Source organism: Chlorocebus sabaeus, chromosome 11 (genome assembly GCF_047675955.1).
Source record: "Chlorocebus sabaeus isolate Y175 chromosome 11, mChlSab1.0.hap1, whole genome shotgun sequence".
Lineage (NCBI taxonomy): Eukaryota > Metazoa > Chordata > Mammalia > Primates > Cercopithecidae > Chlorocebus > Chlorocebus sabaeus.
Window position 1 is genome coordinate 61,544,251 of NC_132914.1, and position 17,801 is coordinate 61,562,051.

General features: G+C 38.5%; 1 protein-coding gene across 3 annotated transcripts in view; it reads left to right on the forward strand.

Moving 5' to 3' along the window:
• SRGAP1 (SLIT-ROBO Rho GTPase activating protein 1) overlaps positions 1-17,801 on the forward strand; it is a 308,188-nt gene that overhangs the window by 237,668 nt on the left and 52,719 nt on the right. For 2 of the 3 annotated variants that reach the window (XM_008003891.3, XM_073020911.1), the window contains exons 9-12: positions 3,517-3,714; positions 4,850-4,934; positions 11,605-11,632; positions 15,843-15,945. In XM_008003891.3, coding sequence (XP_008002082.1) covers positions 3,517-3,714; positions 4,850-4,934; positions 11,605-11,632; positions 15,843-15,945 — 414 coding nt within the window. Of the gene's footprint in view, positions 1-3,516; positions 3,715-4,849; positions 4,935-11,604; positions 11,633-15,842; positions 15,946-16,463; positions 16,498-17,801 lie in introns of all 3 variants that reach the window. The other variant, XM_008003892.3, reaches the window with a different exon arrangement.

Consider the following 17,801-nt stretch of genomic DNA (forward strand, 5'->3'; position numbering starts at 1 on the left):
TTATACATAATTTAAATCATATATAAAACAGTGTTTTAATTTAGAAATACTTTTTTTCTCATTTTCACAATTTTATGAAGACTCTTCATATATCCTGATATTGTTTGTCATTACCAGAGCCACATTTTGAGTCATCAAGTACACTTTTCTCAGAGTATACCATCTTCACATCTATTTGTTTGAAATACAGTGCTTTTAAAACTTGTGCATAATACTGTCATTAGAAATTTGTCTACAAGCTGTAAGAGCCTATTTGACTAGTGTAGGATGGTGACTCTTTTAATTCAGCCTATAGATATTTAATTATGACCTCCTTAAAGTAATTAATTACAGTATTTTAATGGTCATTAATATGCTTTTTTTCCAACAGTATCTACCCTTTGCATTGTGTATAACCCCAGGAATGATTATTGTCTATTAAATGTCTTTCCCTTCTTTTTTTTTAATATTAATTCTATCACATGACCTTCTAAACACCCAAACTAGTACTAATTGCTACTGTTTCTTTCCCAAACATTATTTTGTTAAAAAAAAAAAGTAATTGAAAAGATTTCTACTTCCTGTAATGATGGACTGGGTCACTCAACTGATTCCTTCAAATTTTATTTTCTACGACAAGATGCATGGCCAGGCCTGCAACCTGTGACACAGGGAACCATATCTTCCCAAAAGGAAGATCATCCAATATTTTGAACAGTAATAAAATCCAGAGATTCTGAGCTATTAGTGCCCCTAATGGTTTGGGAAAATAAACATTCTCTTTGGAGGATAACCTCACCTTTGACCTCAAATAACTCTACAAAAAATATCTAGCAAAGGTAGTTAGACAATGAAGAGATAAGAAACCATGAGTGATAGCCAGAAGAAATAATAGACAATAAGACACACCCACAGGAACTCCAAATATTAGGATTATTAGAAATAAATGACAAAAGAACTATTTACAGTGTTCAAGAAAGTTTTTAAAAGCCAAGCTTAGATTTCATCTGGAAATCATAGGCACTAAAATAACAGATTTGAGAATGAGCTACATAGGAATTCTAGCACTGAGAAATAACCAAAATTAAGAAAGCAGTGGGTGAGTTTAACATCAAATAGAGCTAAAAAATAAATCATTAAAGAAGGCAAATCAGAAGAAACAATGAAAACACAGCGTCAAAAACAAAAGATAATAAAATATTGAAAAGAAGAATAAGAGATACAGAGAACACAGTGATGTCTAATATGCTAATTCAACTCCCAGAAACAAAAAAAGAAAAATTTTTTTTTTTTTTTTTTTTAGACAGAGTCTTGCTTTGTCGCCCAGGCTGGAGTGCAGTGGCACGATCTCGGCTCACTGCAACCTCTGCCTGCTGAGTTCAAGCACTTCTTCTGACTCAGCCTCCCGAGTAGCTGGGATTACAGGCATATGCCACCATGCCCGGCTATTTTGTATTTTCAGTAAAGATGGGGTTTCACCATATTGGCCAGGCTGGTCTCGAACTCCTGACTTCAAGAGATCCACTGCCTCGGCCTCCCAAAGTGCTGGGATTATAGGTGTGAGCCACCGTGCCCTATCCAGAAAGAAAAGTAAGAATATAGAGTCAATATTTGAAAAGATAAACGCTGCAAACTTACGAAAGTCTATGAAAAACATCACACAAATTCAAGCAGTCCAAGAAATTCCAGGCAGAATGTATTTTTTAAATCCTTACCTAGATTTATTACAGTGAAACTGTAGAAACCCAAAGATGAATAGAAAATTATAAAAGCAGCTGGAAAAAGAAAGCAGATCTTATTCAAAGCAGTGACAGACTGACAGTAACCTTCTCACTCAACAGGAACATGGAAGCCACAACAGAGTACAGTGGTATCTTTCTAACATACAAAAAGAAAATAACTGCTGCACAGAAAAAAAGTATTTAATAAATGAAGGTGAAATAAAAGACATTATCAAGTCAACAAAACAGACACATACTAAAATGAATTTCTAAAGGGTACCCTTAAAATATAAGCACTGGACATCCAAGAATATAATAAATACATGGATGATGCTTAATGAATATTGACTACATAAAATAATAATGTCTTAAATTTAAATATATATAAATATTTACATATATTCGATTATAATACATTACAAAAATAGCATATAAATCAGGAGGAGTAAATGAAGTTAAGGTGTTCTAAACTCTTTACATGGTGTGACAGAAGGAAAAAGCTATCAATTTACATTACACTTTGATAAGCAAAGGAAGAATATGACCTTCAGTGAATAAAAAGACTACTAGAAGATTAATAAATAAATTAACTCCTATCTCATGGCTATGAGATAGGAAAATATTTCTTAAATAGGACACAAGAAACACTAAAAGGGAAAAATTGCATTATCTTAAAATTAGAATCTTTGTTCATCTGGACACTATTGAAAGAGGGAAAAACCACAGCACAGAGTGGGGAAGAATATTTGCAACACATACAACTACAAAAAGATTCATATCCGTATCAACAAATCATTAAGAAAAAGACTCATAACTTAGAAAATGGAGAAAGAGATTTGAACAAAGTGTTCTCAATTAAGGAGATCCAGATTGCCTTAAACATATGATAATGTGCTCAATCTCATGTATCAGGGAAATGCATATTCAAACCACAGTGAGATACCACTGCACACCCAACACAATTGTTTACATTTGAAAGAAAGACTCACAATACCAACTGTTGATGAGGATGTGGAATCGCAGGGATTCTTCCACTCTGCTGGTGACAATATAAATTACAATCATTTTGGAAAACAGTTTAGCAGCAATGCTATTCATATATGTGTGACTAAACAAAAATGTGTTTATAGCAGTATTATTCAAACTAGCCCACAACTAAAAAAAAGCATCTATCAATAGTAAAATGGATGAATTACAGTGTATTCCTACAATGAATAGCAATGAAATATACTCACAAGAAGTGAATGTATCTCACGCTGAGCAAAAGGAAGACAAAAATTATACATCCTGTAGGATTTCATTCATGTGAAGTGCAAGAAAGGGCAAAACTAATATCTAATCTTAGAAATCCAGGTAATGGAGGAGGAGAGGGAATAGGTGTATGGTAACTGGGAGAGGCACTAGCAGGCTCGTAATATACTTTTTCTTAGTCTGATTGTTACTCACATAGATGTGTTCCCTTTGTGATAATTCATCATCAAGCTGCACACTTATGATCCATGTGTTTTTCTATATATAGTTTGACTTCAATTAAAAATGTTAAGACAAAAAAGTAATTGAGAGAGTACCCAGTAATATATGAGATTTATAAGGACTGAGATATAAAGCAATAACCTCCTTAGGATGATTTTGAAGAAATCCCTCACTTAAACTGGTGATATGGAGTGTTTTTTACCTTTGTTTCTCTCCTAATAAGACTGTGAATTTGGCGGGGACAGGCTCTGTGTAATCATCTCTGCCTGACAGAGTGGACTCTCCCTGTTGGTGGGATTCATGAAATAATGTACTAATGTGAGAAATGTATTTCTGTTCCCAGGTTAAGAAAACGACTGAAGCCACCTTGCAGACAATACAAGATATGGTCACCATCGAGGACTATGATGTTTCTGAATGCTTCCAGCACAGTCGCTCCACAGAATCTGTGAAGTCCACTGTCTCTGAAACCTACCTGAGTAAACCCAGCATCGCCAAGAGAAGAGCCAACCAGCAGGAAACCGAACAATTCTACTTCATGGTGCGCCCGCCACTTCCCAAAAGCCGCTCGACAGAGCTCAGATCTAGGATTCCCAAGTGCCGCTTCTATAGTCGCATCCGAATCATCTGGGGTTCTTTTTGTTAAAATAGACTCCTGTCTACCATCAGAGTTCCTGATTCAGTCAGTCTTGGAAAGAGTTTAGGAGTTACTTAGGTGTTAGTTAATTCGTTAGTTAGGAGTTATTTAGTTAGTTAGGACTGGTATAAAACAGTACTTTTAGCTGGGCACAGTGGCTCACGCCTGCAATCCCAACACTTGGGAGGCTGAGGTGGGAGGATCATTTGAGCCCAGGAGTTTGGGACCAGCCTGGGCATCATGGCAAAACCCCATCTCTACAAAACATATATATATATATATATATAAAAGCCAGCAGGCATAATAACATGCAACTGTAGTCCCAGCTACTTGGGAGGCTGAGATGGGAGGATCGCTTAAGCCCAGGAGGCAGAGGTTGCAGTGAGCTGAGATCACTGTACTGCACTCCAGCCTGGGCAAGAGAGTGAGACCCCAACTCTAAAATTTAAAAACACACAGTACTTTTAAACTTCAGTATCCATACATGTCACCAGGAGAGCTGGTGAAAGTGCCAGTTCTAATTTCCAGAGGTCTGGTACAGAAGGAACCTGAGAGTGTGCCTCTCTCCTAGGCTCCCAAGGTTGGCTGATGCTACTGGTCTGCAGACCACACTTCAAGTAACAAGTTTCTAGGATCTAGAAGATCAAAGTGGCTGGATTTTAGATCTATGAAAAGTTCCTTGACATTGAATAATTTTTAAAAATTAAAAATTAGGCTGCGTGCAGTGGCTCACACCTGTAATCCCAGTACTTTGGGAGGCCGAGGCAGGCAGATCACCTGAGGTCAAGAGTTCAAGACAAGCCTGGCCAATATGGAGAAACCCCGTCCCTACTAAAAATACAAAAATTAGCCAGGCATGGTGGCAGGCGCTTGTAATCCCAGCTACTCAGGAGGCTGAGGCAGGAGAATCACTTGAACCCCAGAGGCGGAGGTTGCAGTGAGCCAAGATCGAGCCACTGCACTCCAACCTGGGCGACAAGAGTGAAACTCTGTCTCAAAAAAGAAAAAAAAATTTTTAAATTATTCTTGCCTTTTGCAGAAACTCAGAGAATATTTGGAAGGCAGTAATCTCATCACAAAACTTCAAGCCAAACATGACTTGCTGCAGAGGACTCTGGGAGAAGGTGAGTTATCCGAAATGTATAGGAAGATGACCTGGATGATACATCGTATCATGCATGTATTCCAGAAAGAGTATGAATTGTATATTTGAGCTTTAAGAAGCAGAGGACACTCTGTGTTTCGATTTGGTTTCATTTGTGTATGTCACGATCAAGTTCTCCTGGCACTATTTTCTTCTAAAGCGTGGTGCTAACCTTGAGGAAGTATAGTGAAATCTAGGGAGGGCTGGAAAGTCAATACCGAGCTCCTAGGGAGGGATCTTCAGAGCATGGTGTTCCTGATGGTAGAAAAGTCTGGAGACGCTGCCCCTCCCCTACCTGCTGACCCCCAGTCTCTTCTTCCTTCCCTTTTCAGGGTTCTGCAACCTTCCAACCCCACCCCTGTTTGTTTTAATGGGCGAGTAGTTGTTGTTCCATCCATTGCCTGTTTAGACTCTGGAAACCAGTTAAACCAGTTTGGGTGATTTTTTTCTTTCAGTAGGCATCGGCTATAGTTGAGAAACAATCTTACAGTATAAGTAGATTGCTATGTCTAATAATAGTAACAAAAACAACAGCAACAGCTAACACTTGTAAGGCTCTCTCTGGGCCAGGCTTTGTTCTGAGTCGTATATTTTGCTGTACACTATTAATTTCTCCATTTTTACAAATGAGGAAACTGAGGGGGGCATGGGAATATTGGCAAAGGGGACTGTATAAATGTTAATGTTTATCTTTGTCTTGATGAAATTTAAAAGGAAAAAAAATACAAGCCAAGTCCCTGTCTTAAGTGCTTCATAGTCTGTAGCTTTATCTTTTACTCACACTAGACCCTGCCAGAAGTTAGAAAAAGTAAAACAGAACATGGAAGGGAGTGGGAAATGAGAGGACTGAGTTGTGTGAGTAACTCAGGTCAAAAAAGAGATTATCCCCTCTTAGACCTAAATTCTTGCCTCCTACCATTCTGGAATCTTCCTTACCCATAAAGTTTCCATCACCTTATCTCCCGGTTTCCACCAAAGAACTCATCGTCCTCAGGGAGTGACCACATGGAGAAAGGTTATCATGACCTAAGAACCATGTCTGACACAGTTAGGATGAAAAGGCCAATTTCACCTAGAAGGGGGGGGGGGGGGGGAAAGCAACACTTAAACTACTAAAAAGTGTCATTAAAAAATAAAATAACCAAGTACAACGTATGAACCTTCACACACTAGATTAAATTAGATACTGAATCAAAAAGCAAAAGTTATGAAAGACATTTTAAGAACAATTAGGGAAGTTGAAATACAGACTGTATGTTAAATGATATTATTGAATTAGTATTAATTTGATGTGATAATGTTAGCATTAGATATGATAATGGTATTATGATTATAAAGAAGAACACTCTTATTCTTAAGAAATGCTTGCTAAAGTGTCATGATGTCTGCAACTTACCATCAAATGGTTCCAAAAAAAAAAAAAGAGGGAGAGAGAAAGAGAAAGAGAGAAGGTACAGTCAATGTGGCAAATGTTAACAGCCAGAAAATCTACATGAAAGAGATGAGGATGCTTCCTGTACTGCTCTTTTAACTCTTCTGTAGGTTTGAACTTAAAAAAAAAAAAAAAAAAAAAAGTCTTTTTATCTTTGAATAGTTTTCTTACAATTGTGTCCTGTTTTTTTCTTTTTTCCCCTCACCGTATCATGTAGTGTCTTTTTTTTTTTTTCAATTTTTCACAAATGCCTGATATTTCAAGTGATGCCCTCAAGGTCAGTTGCCAGCCCCAAAGCATAAATTATCCTAAGTGTAGATGAACGCTTACAGGTACAAAATCCTACCCTATGAGGATGGACACCACTTTAGAAATTGTGTTTTGAGATCATGAAGTAGTGTGGGAATTCATTCTTGGAACTGCATGCAGACACATGTGTTAATATGCTTGGGGCCACATTCTGAAACTTTTATGATACCTATTCAACATGAATTCTCTTGTGTCTCCTAGAGAGAAAACCCCAATGCTTAATATTCTTTTACATGTCATTATTGGATGGGGCTATATTCTAGCCAATTTATTGAATCCATATGCCAAATTTCATCTTTAGCTTCTGAACTGCATAAATCTATATTATACTTTGTGAACTGCAAGCAAGAATTTTCTTTTTCTTTCTTTCTTTTTTTTTTTTTTGAGATGGAGTTTCACTCTCGTCGCCCAGACTGGAGTGCAATGGCACAATCTCAGCTCACTGCAACCTCCACCTCCCGGATTTAAGTGATTCTCCAGCCTTGCCTCCTGAGTAGCTGGGATTACAGGCATTTGCCACCATGCCTGGCTAATTTTATATTTTTAATAGAGACGGGGGGGGGGGGGTCTCACCATGTTGGCCAGGCTGGTCTCGAACCCCTGACCTCAGGATCTACCCACCTCAGCCTCCCAAAGTACTGAGATTACAGGTATGGACCACCGTGCCCAGCTCAGGATTTCTTTATCTCGGAATTTTTTTCAATGGGCTCTGGTATACCAGGGACACAAGCTGTATTGAGGTATAAAAGACCTTCACAGGACTCAATTTATGCTGCAGAGGAAACTGGATGGCTTTCATCCATCAGCAGCAGGCACACTAGCCTCTGCCCACTGGTTGCAGACCTCTCTGCTTCCTAGCCCTGCCCCTTTCGCAGGCTTGGTGGCACACCAATTGCTGGTCACTGCCTGAATATGACACTGGCAGATTTGCCCAGAGAAAAGCTGAGCATGGGAGACATGCCATACCTTTTAGCTTAACCATTATGAGCCTGCTGGCTTTCTGTGCAAGCCCTCTTCATGTTAATAGGCTACATCAAAGGAGACCAGGAGAGTTAATGGCGCCCATCCCATAGTGAAGTAATCCCATGGTGAGCTCTTATGGAGGAATCTGAATCCAGATTTGGTGTAATAGGGTTACTAGTACAGGATTCAATGGTATGTTTGGGGACAGTCCTGACTTTTTATATAGAAATCGCCTCTCTGAAGTATACTAGACTCACCACTGCAAAAACTGCCTTCATAGTAAAACAAATAGAGCCTAACCCGAAGATTTAGCAGTTGCTCGTCCACAGCTGAATCTGTAACTACAGACATGTGTTTGGCCTGCCTTACTGCTCGCTTTTTGGTAGGCTGCCAATGGCCCAGTAAGTTCTTTGATTTACAACATTGTGAAGCAACTAGATTGGGCTCTTAAAGTGGCACTGTCAAAATTCAGAATTCCAAATCTTCGAAAACTACTGAAATAGAAGGAAACACGCAATGAGTTAAGACCAAACTCATCATTATCATTTTCTTCAACCCTTAGCAACACCATTATATCTTTTTGTGATGTCATTTGTTTTTAAATCATAGAAGTTAAATTGACCACAGTAAATGAGATATACATCTATAAAAGTGAGGCACTGAATTTTTTTTTCTTTTTCAGTAATGAGCCTTAATGTTCAGATTGACTTCTTTGTGTGCAACATTTGGAGCTAAGGGGTTGCAAATATCAGTGCAATTTTGCCAAACAGAAAATCTGACACTAGGAGCTGAGCTCCATTATTATATTGCTTCTTGCCCTGGGCATAAGGTTTCTGACAAAGGAATTTAATAGGTTATCCTCATACAATCCATTGTCTGTCTTTGAGTAGGAGTACAAGTATACTTTCAAAAGGGAAGCTGATTGTGAGTAATTATGGTTTTTTAGAAAAGCACTGCAGTAGTTGGTATTCTTAAGGAAGAAAAAGGACTGGAAAGTAATGCCAGGAGTTCTCATCAGTCATTCATTAGGGAGCAAATCCAGGATGCCTGTGTCTCCTTTGAGCTATACACATTTTAAGTCTTTCATCTCCTTTTTTAAAATATCAAATTGCCACCAAACTATATTTTGGTTTTCCCGTTAACTATATGTAGGAGATAAAATACATTTAGGTGTGAAAAATAATTCACTTCATAATTCTCAAGTGAAATTTAAGAGTAGCTGAAAAAAAATGTTTGCACCAAGAACAAGTTAAGCCTGGGGCATTTGTTTCCTTCACAATGGCTTGCATGTTCGGGGGTGTGGCGGCGGGGGAAGGAGTGGTCCGTTGTTCTTAATAATTAAGTAGCTTTCCAAAGAAAATGATTGAAATCTAATCCTCAAACTGCTGGAAGCTTTCACATTTCTCTGGGAAGAAGAGTCTTCTAAGCTTGTGTGTTATTGATCTATTAATGATGATACTGATTAAAAAATAAAACCTCATTCATCAGTTGAGACACACTTAGGACTATTAGCTGAAAAAACGATGGATGTGGTAGTGTGGTTACACTGTGAATGATAGTTCTTGCAAAGCTTGCTCTTGGTTCATTATTCAGAATGTATCTTTTACGGGTTTTTAATTTTTTATCTCATACTATAACTATGGATGGATGGAGCAAAATAATTTTAAACATTTTACGTATCATTTTCTAAATCTAGGGAATAATTTGTTAGGATATTGTAACAAAAGTGGCAGAATTTCAAAGTTATAACGCATCTCATTTCTAAGGAATTCTCATTGGCATCATTATCATTGAATCACTTGAAAGTGATTACCTATGTTATCAAATTTACGTTTATAGATATGTATTAATTTAATAATGTAAATATAGAATTTATTAAATTTATTTAAATATTCAGTATTTTGTATTTGGCTTTAGGCATATGAGGCAGATAGAATTGTAAGCTGTAATCCCTACCTTTCTTCTAGGATCTTTCAATGTATTTGCCAGGGAAAAAGACTTAATGTTTTTAAGGGTGGTACATTATAGTGCTTGGGAGCTAGTACATAGTTACAGTTCCTGGGAGCTCAGGACTGGGATTAAAACAAACCTGGACCTGAGTGCCACACCCACCCCATACTAATAGCGTGACCTTGGGCAAGTCACTTTTCTATATGCTCAGTCTTTTCTGTAAAATAAGGATAATAATAGAAGCTACCTCATAAAGTCATTGTGAAAATTGTGAGTTAATATATGTAATACAAAGTGCTTATGATGGTGTCTAATAAATATTAGATGTCATTGCTGTTTTTATTGTTACTAATGTATATTGCTTCATACCTAATTAGACTTAATGCTATCATAAAGTATACAAAATAACAACATAATACAGCACAAGCCATACAGTTTCTCTACCCTCAACCCTTTGCACATTCTACTACCTCACACTGGGTAATCTTATGTTGCTCCTATGGACCCAACACAACCTAAATGGTGGTGACTCTCACATCTTTATCTCCAGCCCTGTCTTTTCTCTGTGCTCTAACCCTGTATAGCCAGCTTCCTGCCGAACACTTCCATTAGGATATCCCATAAGGCACCGCATACCACAGTCAGCTCATCATCTGCCCCCTCTTCTTCTCAGTAGACCTTCGCTCCCATTCATGAATAGCTATAAATTATTCTGAAGTTCTGTGTACACCCTCACCTTTTTCTTCTCCTCCAAAGTAGAAGGCCAGCAAAAGGAAGGGACTTATAACTTAAATAAGTAGAACTGAGAAGAGGAGGAGGAGGAGATTCTTCCCTTCCCTTCATCCCCACTTCAAGTCATGGCCATGAACTCATTCTGCCAACACTTTTATTGTGGCCTGTCCCTATGTAAAGAAAGGTAGTCTCAGATTTTAACTGTTTGCCCCTTTTCAATCAGTAGATATTAATCAAATCCTTTATGTTATTTGTTATTCAAGAGGAGGTAATAGAGTAAAAGACTCTGCTGCAGCCTGGGAGTGTTGATTCACCGTTCCCAACGAGCCAGCTTGCTTTACCATTGTCATGTTGGCCTTGCCCTGGAAATCTGAGTCACGGCCTTATGATATGATAGGCTGGGCTTAGCTATTTGTGCTGCAACGTGACCATCCCCTGCCAGCTATATTTTCAAGCTGTTTCAGGACCATATCATTATTTTGCAAACAGACCAGCTGAATGGTTCAACTTTCCCACATTCCTTCCCAGCACTCCGCACTAAACGTACAAAGCAACCAATAAACACATGCAAACTTGAAATGATTGCCGATTGTTGGAGCACTACAAACATTCAGCCCTGTTGCTTAAAACAAGTCAAGAAACCCAAATGTATAAGAAGTTTGTGTTTTAATGGACAGAGAACTCCGTGAAAGGCTTTTAGCTTAAGTTAGTGGAATGTAGTATCATTTAATGTCCTTGTACTTTAATATTCACACATGTCATTTCTGATTACAAAATACAACTTCTCTCCAGTCCCCTGATTCATATTATAGAAAGAACACCAACTTAGTCTAAGGAAAATTGAACCCTCTCAACTCTATTTGGCCCCATCCTTCTCCCCAACAAGTGTCAATCAAAACAGAGAGAATAGCAAACATGTAAATCTTGGATGTGTCTTATTTGTATTTCATTTTTGGGCTTACAGTTATGATCAAGCAGCTATTCTTGTCTTTTCTTAATAAAAAAAAAAAACCACCTCAAATTGCCAAGCGAAACATGATTCTCAAATCTATAGAATTTATTGCATTTTATGTATAGATTTTATGAAATGTTAACTCTGAATTATTTGTCTATCTTCATATGCTATCCTCATGTTTTCTACCATAAAAATGTGTAAGTTATTATAAATTCAACATTTTAAAATAAGGGACAGGAGATACAAAAGAGTACCACATACAGTCCACTGATTCCATTCAGTTTACTTACTTTAATTTTTTTTCTGCAGGTCATAGAGCTGAATATATGACTACAAGGTAGGAAAATATGTTATCATATAACTTATAGCATATTTCACTTTCTCTCTGACAAGAAGCAACCATTTCAGTGCTGAAAGAATTAACATGTTTTGTTAATGAATACGGGAGATAGTTTTGGCTTGACAAAGCATAGCAACATGAAATGTTTGGGCTTCTCACAAGACTAGGTATGTTCTGGCTCATTTAAGGTTTCCCTCTGGAATTTAAAGCTCTTTAATAGGCAGAGACGGTAACAAAAACTTAAGTTAAACAGGCTTGGTTTATCTAATCCAGAACACTTCAAGTGTTTCTAAATAGTGTGACAGGACTTTTGATTTGATAGTTTAATTTAAAAAAACAATATGATGTACATCTGCATAAGTAGAAAGTATAATTATTTTCTGTTCCTATTTTCCTTTAGTCATATAAAAATTACAGCTGGCTGGGTGCAGTGGCTCAGCCTGTAATCTCAGCACTTTGGGAGGCTGTGGCGGGTGGATCACCTGAGGTCAGGAGCTCACGACCAGCCTGGCCAATGTGGTGAAACCCCGTCTCTACTAAAAATACCAAAAAATTAGCTTGGCATGGTAGCATGCGCCTGTAATCCCAGCTACTCAGGAGGCTGAGGCAGGAAAATCACTTGAACCCGGGAGGCGGAGGTTGCAGTGAGCCTAGATTGCACCACCACACTCCAGCCTGGGTGACAGAGTGAGACTCCATCTCTAAAAATAAAAATTAGAGCTATATCGAATATCTTTAAGATTTTAGCTCTCTATATATTCTCCATTTTGATTCACTTTAAACATTTAACTTTTAACATACTCCCATATTGTACTTTCTTCAATCAAGGGAGGATTGTAAAGCTACTACAAGAAGGAAAAGCCATTTGGGCAGCAGATTCTGATCTGGGTTGGGGAAAGTTTGTGGCAACTTTTATTTTTCTATGTCACCATTTGTGCAACAGACATAAATTATCTAATTAGCATAGCAAGATGTTGCACTTTTGAAATTGAGTTATCTTTGAAATAAGAGGCATTTAGAACACTGGTATATCTGTTGCAGTAATTGGCAAGTCGACTTTCAAGGATCTGTGATGTTATTGCTGGGCAGCTTATTCATAAGGAAGCCTCTTATACTTCTTGGTAAACCAACTAGAAAGATACAGCTCCTGACTTTTCCAAACCTAACAAAAGAAAAAAACACTGAGGTTTTTCTTCACTGTGTCAGTGAAAAAGAGGACTGTAACCTCAACCTGGTAATATGCAGCTTATAGAGATGTTTTTCACCTGTAGCATCTCCTTGCAGTATCAATTATTTTACCTGTTGTTTCTCAATTATAATTAATGTAAGGCACTTCAAAAAAAGAGATTTTTTCAAAAGCAGAAATGGAAATATATTAATTTGCAATGCGAGCTATAATTGCCAAATAGACTAGATACTCACGTCAACCTGACCAGTACTTCCTCTCATGTGGGCATCCTCTATAGGAAACCAGATTATCAGGAAGTCATGTGGTAGCCACAGAGTCAGAGTGAGTCACGCAGTTGGAATGTTGAACATCCCTGGCTCTGTTCACTTGATGTGGGCGTAGCAGAGCAAGAATTGTCAGACCTCCACTATGGAAATTACTTTGATAAGCACTCAGGCAGTTCGTTTGCATTCCAGGTTCCTCTCATAACTTGCATGTGTTCACGTTTACCATACTATAGAATCCTACAGAGGTGATTTTCAGGCCTTTGATAGAAGACTCAAAAGATATCCCTCCATTAACCAGCATTACCCTGCGTCTCCCAGTCATGCGGGGACAATGATTCAGGGCATTGGAGGTTTTTGGCTCCGTCTACAGGATTGGCTTGCTCCATGAATCAGTGACCAAACACAATTCTAATCTCCTTAGCTTTGTCAGCTTCTCCAAATATCACCAGATGTGAAGCTCTCTTGGACCTTATTGTAATAACCACATTTTCTAGTTTCATGCTTTGGTATCTTGGGGCCTTGCTGATTCCAAAAGTACTGCCCCTCCCAGGATTAGCCAATTCCTAGCAGTAGTAAGAACTGGCTTGCAAGTGTGCCTTTTGTATGCAAGTCAGGTGATCCAGAGGACCTACCTCCAACCACCTCCTTCATGGTTCTGACACTCAAGGCCACTCTTCCCCTTCCCTAATCACCCGAAGGCCAGGTATGGGACAATTTAGGGACAGTCCCTATGCCCCAAAGCCCGCTGGAATCATTCCAAGTGGCCTATTCTAAACCTGCTTGCCCAGCTTCTCCCCTTCCCTCCAGTGGGAACCACAATAAAGACTCTTGCCCACATTTTCCTTTGTGCCTTCTGCCTCCTGACCAACCCTGGTGCTTCCTTCTGTGGCTTCCCTGGTGGTGGGGCATGTCCCCAACTCTTGGGAACTGTGAGTAACAAACTGTCTTTTCAGTGGTAGTTGTCTCCTGATCCTTGGCCTCACCATACCTGAATAAAAATGAAATCCACATTTTAAAACACTTTTAAAATAGTGAAAGGAGTGGATGAAATCAAGTATGTAGGGTTGAACCCTTTGGTGGTTGGTTGTTTTGTTCTTTTTACACTTATCAGATTCTTTCCTCCATGAATGGCCAGAATTCAGTGTATAAAAGAGATCTCAGAAATTGCAACCATGGCAGGAAATGATAGGTTACCTGGTAGAAGTTTCCATATTCCCTCCTAGACACTCGCAAAGGCTCCTTTTAACCTCGCCAGCACTGTGGAACTTCAGGTGCTGTGCACCCCATTCATCATATGAGCCCATCTACTGGGAGGGTCTTAGAATTTAGCTATGGAAGGCTGTACCAGTAGGTTTGTTTCCATACATGATAGTGTATTAGGAAGCTAGTCAGGCTTCCGTGTAACTTCTTGGGATCTGGTATATGAACCAGACCTTCTGAACTTTAAATGAACTAAAAAAGATAAATTTTCCTAGAGTCTGAAGCTTAATGAAGGGCTTTACACAATTTCCCGGTGTGGTGTGTATCCTCCTATAAGCCTTGCAATTAAGAAGGAGTTTTGCATTAAAACACCCAGAGACAGGTCTCAGGGCTCTCCTTCCATGTATTTCATTCAGCACAGTAGTAGAAGTTGAGTCAGGTAATTCTGGCCTTCTTTCCACTAACGGGAGAGAGCAGAAGAGGTTCCCTCTCTGCAGTCACAGGGCAAGGTGGTACAGAGTTTCTGAATATACTACCTGCTGCACTAGATGTGTGTATGTCAGAGAGAATGGTTTATTCACCAGAGCAAATGGGCAGACTGGAGAGGAAGAGAGTCTGCAGTGGCATAAACGAGTACATCCTCAGATATTTAGGTGGTGGAATAGTTCGTTCTAAAGAAATAATAACTCATGCGAGCCTATATGTCCCCCAAATTAGAAAAAGCAGTGAACCCAAACTATTTTTTTTACTTGTCATCCATTAATAGTTACTTTTGCATAAAATAAAATCCCATTACTCCTGGAGGGGTATCGAACAGATGTGATGTTACTTGCATTGGTTTGCTGGACTTTCCCAGCACTTTGGGAGGCCAAGGTGGAAAGATCTTTTGAGCCCAGGAGTTCAAGACCGGCCTGGGAAGCATAGGGGGTTCTGTCTCTACAAAAAATTTAAAAATTAGCTGGGCATGATGGCATGCGCCTGTAGTCCTAGCTGCTTGGGCTGAGGTGGGAAGATCCCTTGAGCCCAGAACGTGGAGGCTGCAGTGAGCCATGATCATTCCACTACACTCCAGCCTGGGTAACAGAGCAAGACTCTGTCTTGAAAAAAAAAATAATAATTAAAAAAAATTACATCAACCTAAAAATATTAGATTTAATTCCTCATCTGGGGATCTACCAGAGCCCTAATCTTTATGACCGGTTGTATCTTACTGTGTGACTTGTAACCCAGAGAGCAAGAATGCTGGTTTGTAACGTTTGGCCAAATAACTAACGAGTCTACTTGGTAGTGTTTATTTGAAAACAAACCAGCAAACAAACAAATGTCAGCTGCAACATACAGGGAAGCAGCAGTGTGAATAAACAATTTGTATGTTTTTTGATACAGAAGTGAAAGTAAATACATGGGAAATGGGAAGGACTCTTTTCCCCTGTGACTGGGGGAGGGGAAGGAACCCAAGATTCCCATGTTTTGTAATATTGATGTGATCTATAGATGTTTCATTTATTGTTTGATTTCTGCCATGCTCAGTAATTATATTCCCTTCCCTTAGGCCTCCAAATGTTCCCCCTAAGCCCCAGAAACACAGGAAGTCCAGGCCCCGCTCACAGTATAATACTAAGTTGTTTAATGGGGATTTGGAAACATTCGTCAAGGTACTGGCACCAGCCATCTGGGTGGCTGATCTCCATGCTTCTTACTATAATGGTCTCAGCCTCTTGTAAGAGGAGGAAGGTCATTATGTCCAAGTCTGTCCTGGGGCTCTTTGCTTTCCCAGAAAATCAATATAATATTTCCTGAAGTCAGAGAGGAAAGAATATTTGGGTTGAGTGTCTTCAGAAGAGAGAATAAATGTGGGTATTATTATGTGGGCACAAAAGAAAGCCCTCTTTCTTTATTTTTTTTTAAAAAGAGCCATAATTTATACAGAAAGTTAAAAAGCAACCTGATAAAAATGTTGTATTTTTACTCGTGCAAATGAGATGGCACAAAATATTCTTTGAAGTCTGCTTGTTAGGCTAGCTCTGAAGCACAGCAGGAGTTCTGATTTCCCATGACTTGAGGAATTCATTATATTGAATGAATTGTAAGACCCTATGATCTATACCTTGTATCTCTGCTGTGTTTACTCTTCGTCTTCTTTTTCATCCTGTATTTCTGATAATGCTTCTAGCCGAGGACGAAGAAACTCGCACACAAGACATCAGGTATAGTGCTAGAGGGACATGAGGGTGCTCTTTCACTGTTGGTATCATTTTCAAGTCGTGCTCATGCTTGGCTTTAATTAGATTGTTAAGGTTTTTAAAAGAAAAATGTTTGCATTTGGAAATTAGACAGGTTTGTAAATGGGTTTTACTTAGAAACTGTAGCAATCAAACACTAGAGGAAAAATGGGTACATTAAACTATTACTTTTTACATTACGTGTTTGGCAAATGTACCAAGTTTGATCAAGGGCTTTTATTAGGGAAAGTCAATGTTAAATACCAAATACACACTTAATACTGGATTATGGACCCTAGCGTGAATTTTACAAAGAAGTAAAGGGCTTGCTTTCTCCTTCATAGTTCACATTTTATGGCATGGGCTGCAGTGTTTCTGCAAACTAAACCTCCCTTAATGATATGTTACAGATGCCTTACTTTCTTAGGTCTGTTTCTTGAATTTGTGTACTAACAATTAAATAAATGTGCATGCGGCATGTGTAAGGACAGATACATGCATACATACATAGATTAAAAACCTCTGGCAGCCTTAAAAATAACCCTACTCTGGAATTAAGTGAAAAGCCACTGAAGAACCTAAATAGCAATTACAAATCTGCCTTAAGCCTTAAATCCAGAAGAACCTTATTGGCTCTAATCTAATATAAAATTATTGTCAAATTTGATTATCTATTTTCCCAGCCCCTGGCTTATAAGCAGGGACAAATTAGATGGAGAGAGAGGAATGATCAAATGAAAGCAATGAGATATGCAGCTGATGTCCTGGCAGAGAAAGAGAATATAGAAAAGCTGCAAGAAGCAGACGTAGGATTCTGTTGTATTTGATAATATGGTATGAGAATGGCTGCTTAAGGTGATAGAAAAGCACATTTTATATATTTTTTCGATTTTTCATTAGGAGCAGTTAAATGAAAGTAAATTGAGGTACCAAAGAATAAATAAACCAGCTATCATGGAAAATTCACTTATAGAAGCTCCTCACCGCCCAGATGGCACATTGAAGAATCTTTGGTAATAGAAACAATACAGAGGGCTCCTTTCCACTTCTAAAACGGGCTTGCTCACTTGAAATCTCCACAGTGTCACTGTGAAGACAGCAAAGGCAAAACCATTTTTTCTCTTTTTGTCATGGGAAAACTGACACCAAAGGATTAGTTTGAATGATAGATGGAATGCAATCCATTGTTCTTATATTTTCTTACGTTTTCTACGCATGTATCTGAAATCTATAAAATTAAATTAAATTAACTCACATATACTTATTACTTTTTGACTACAAAATTAATT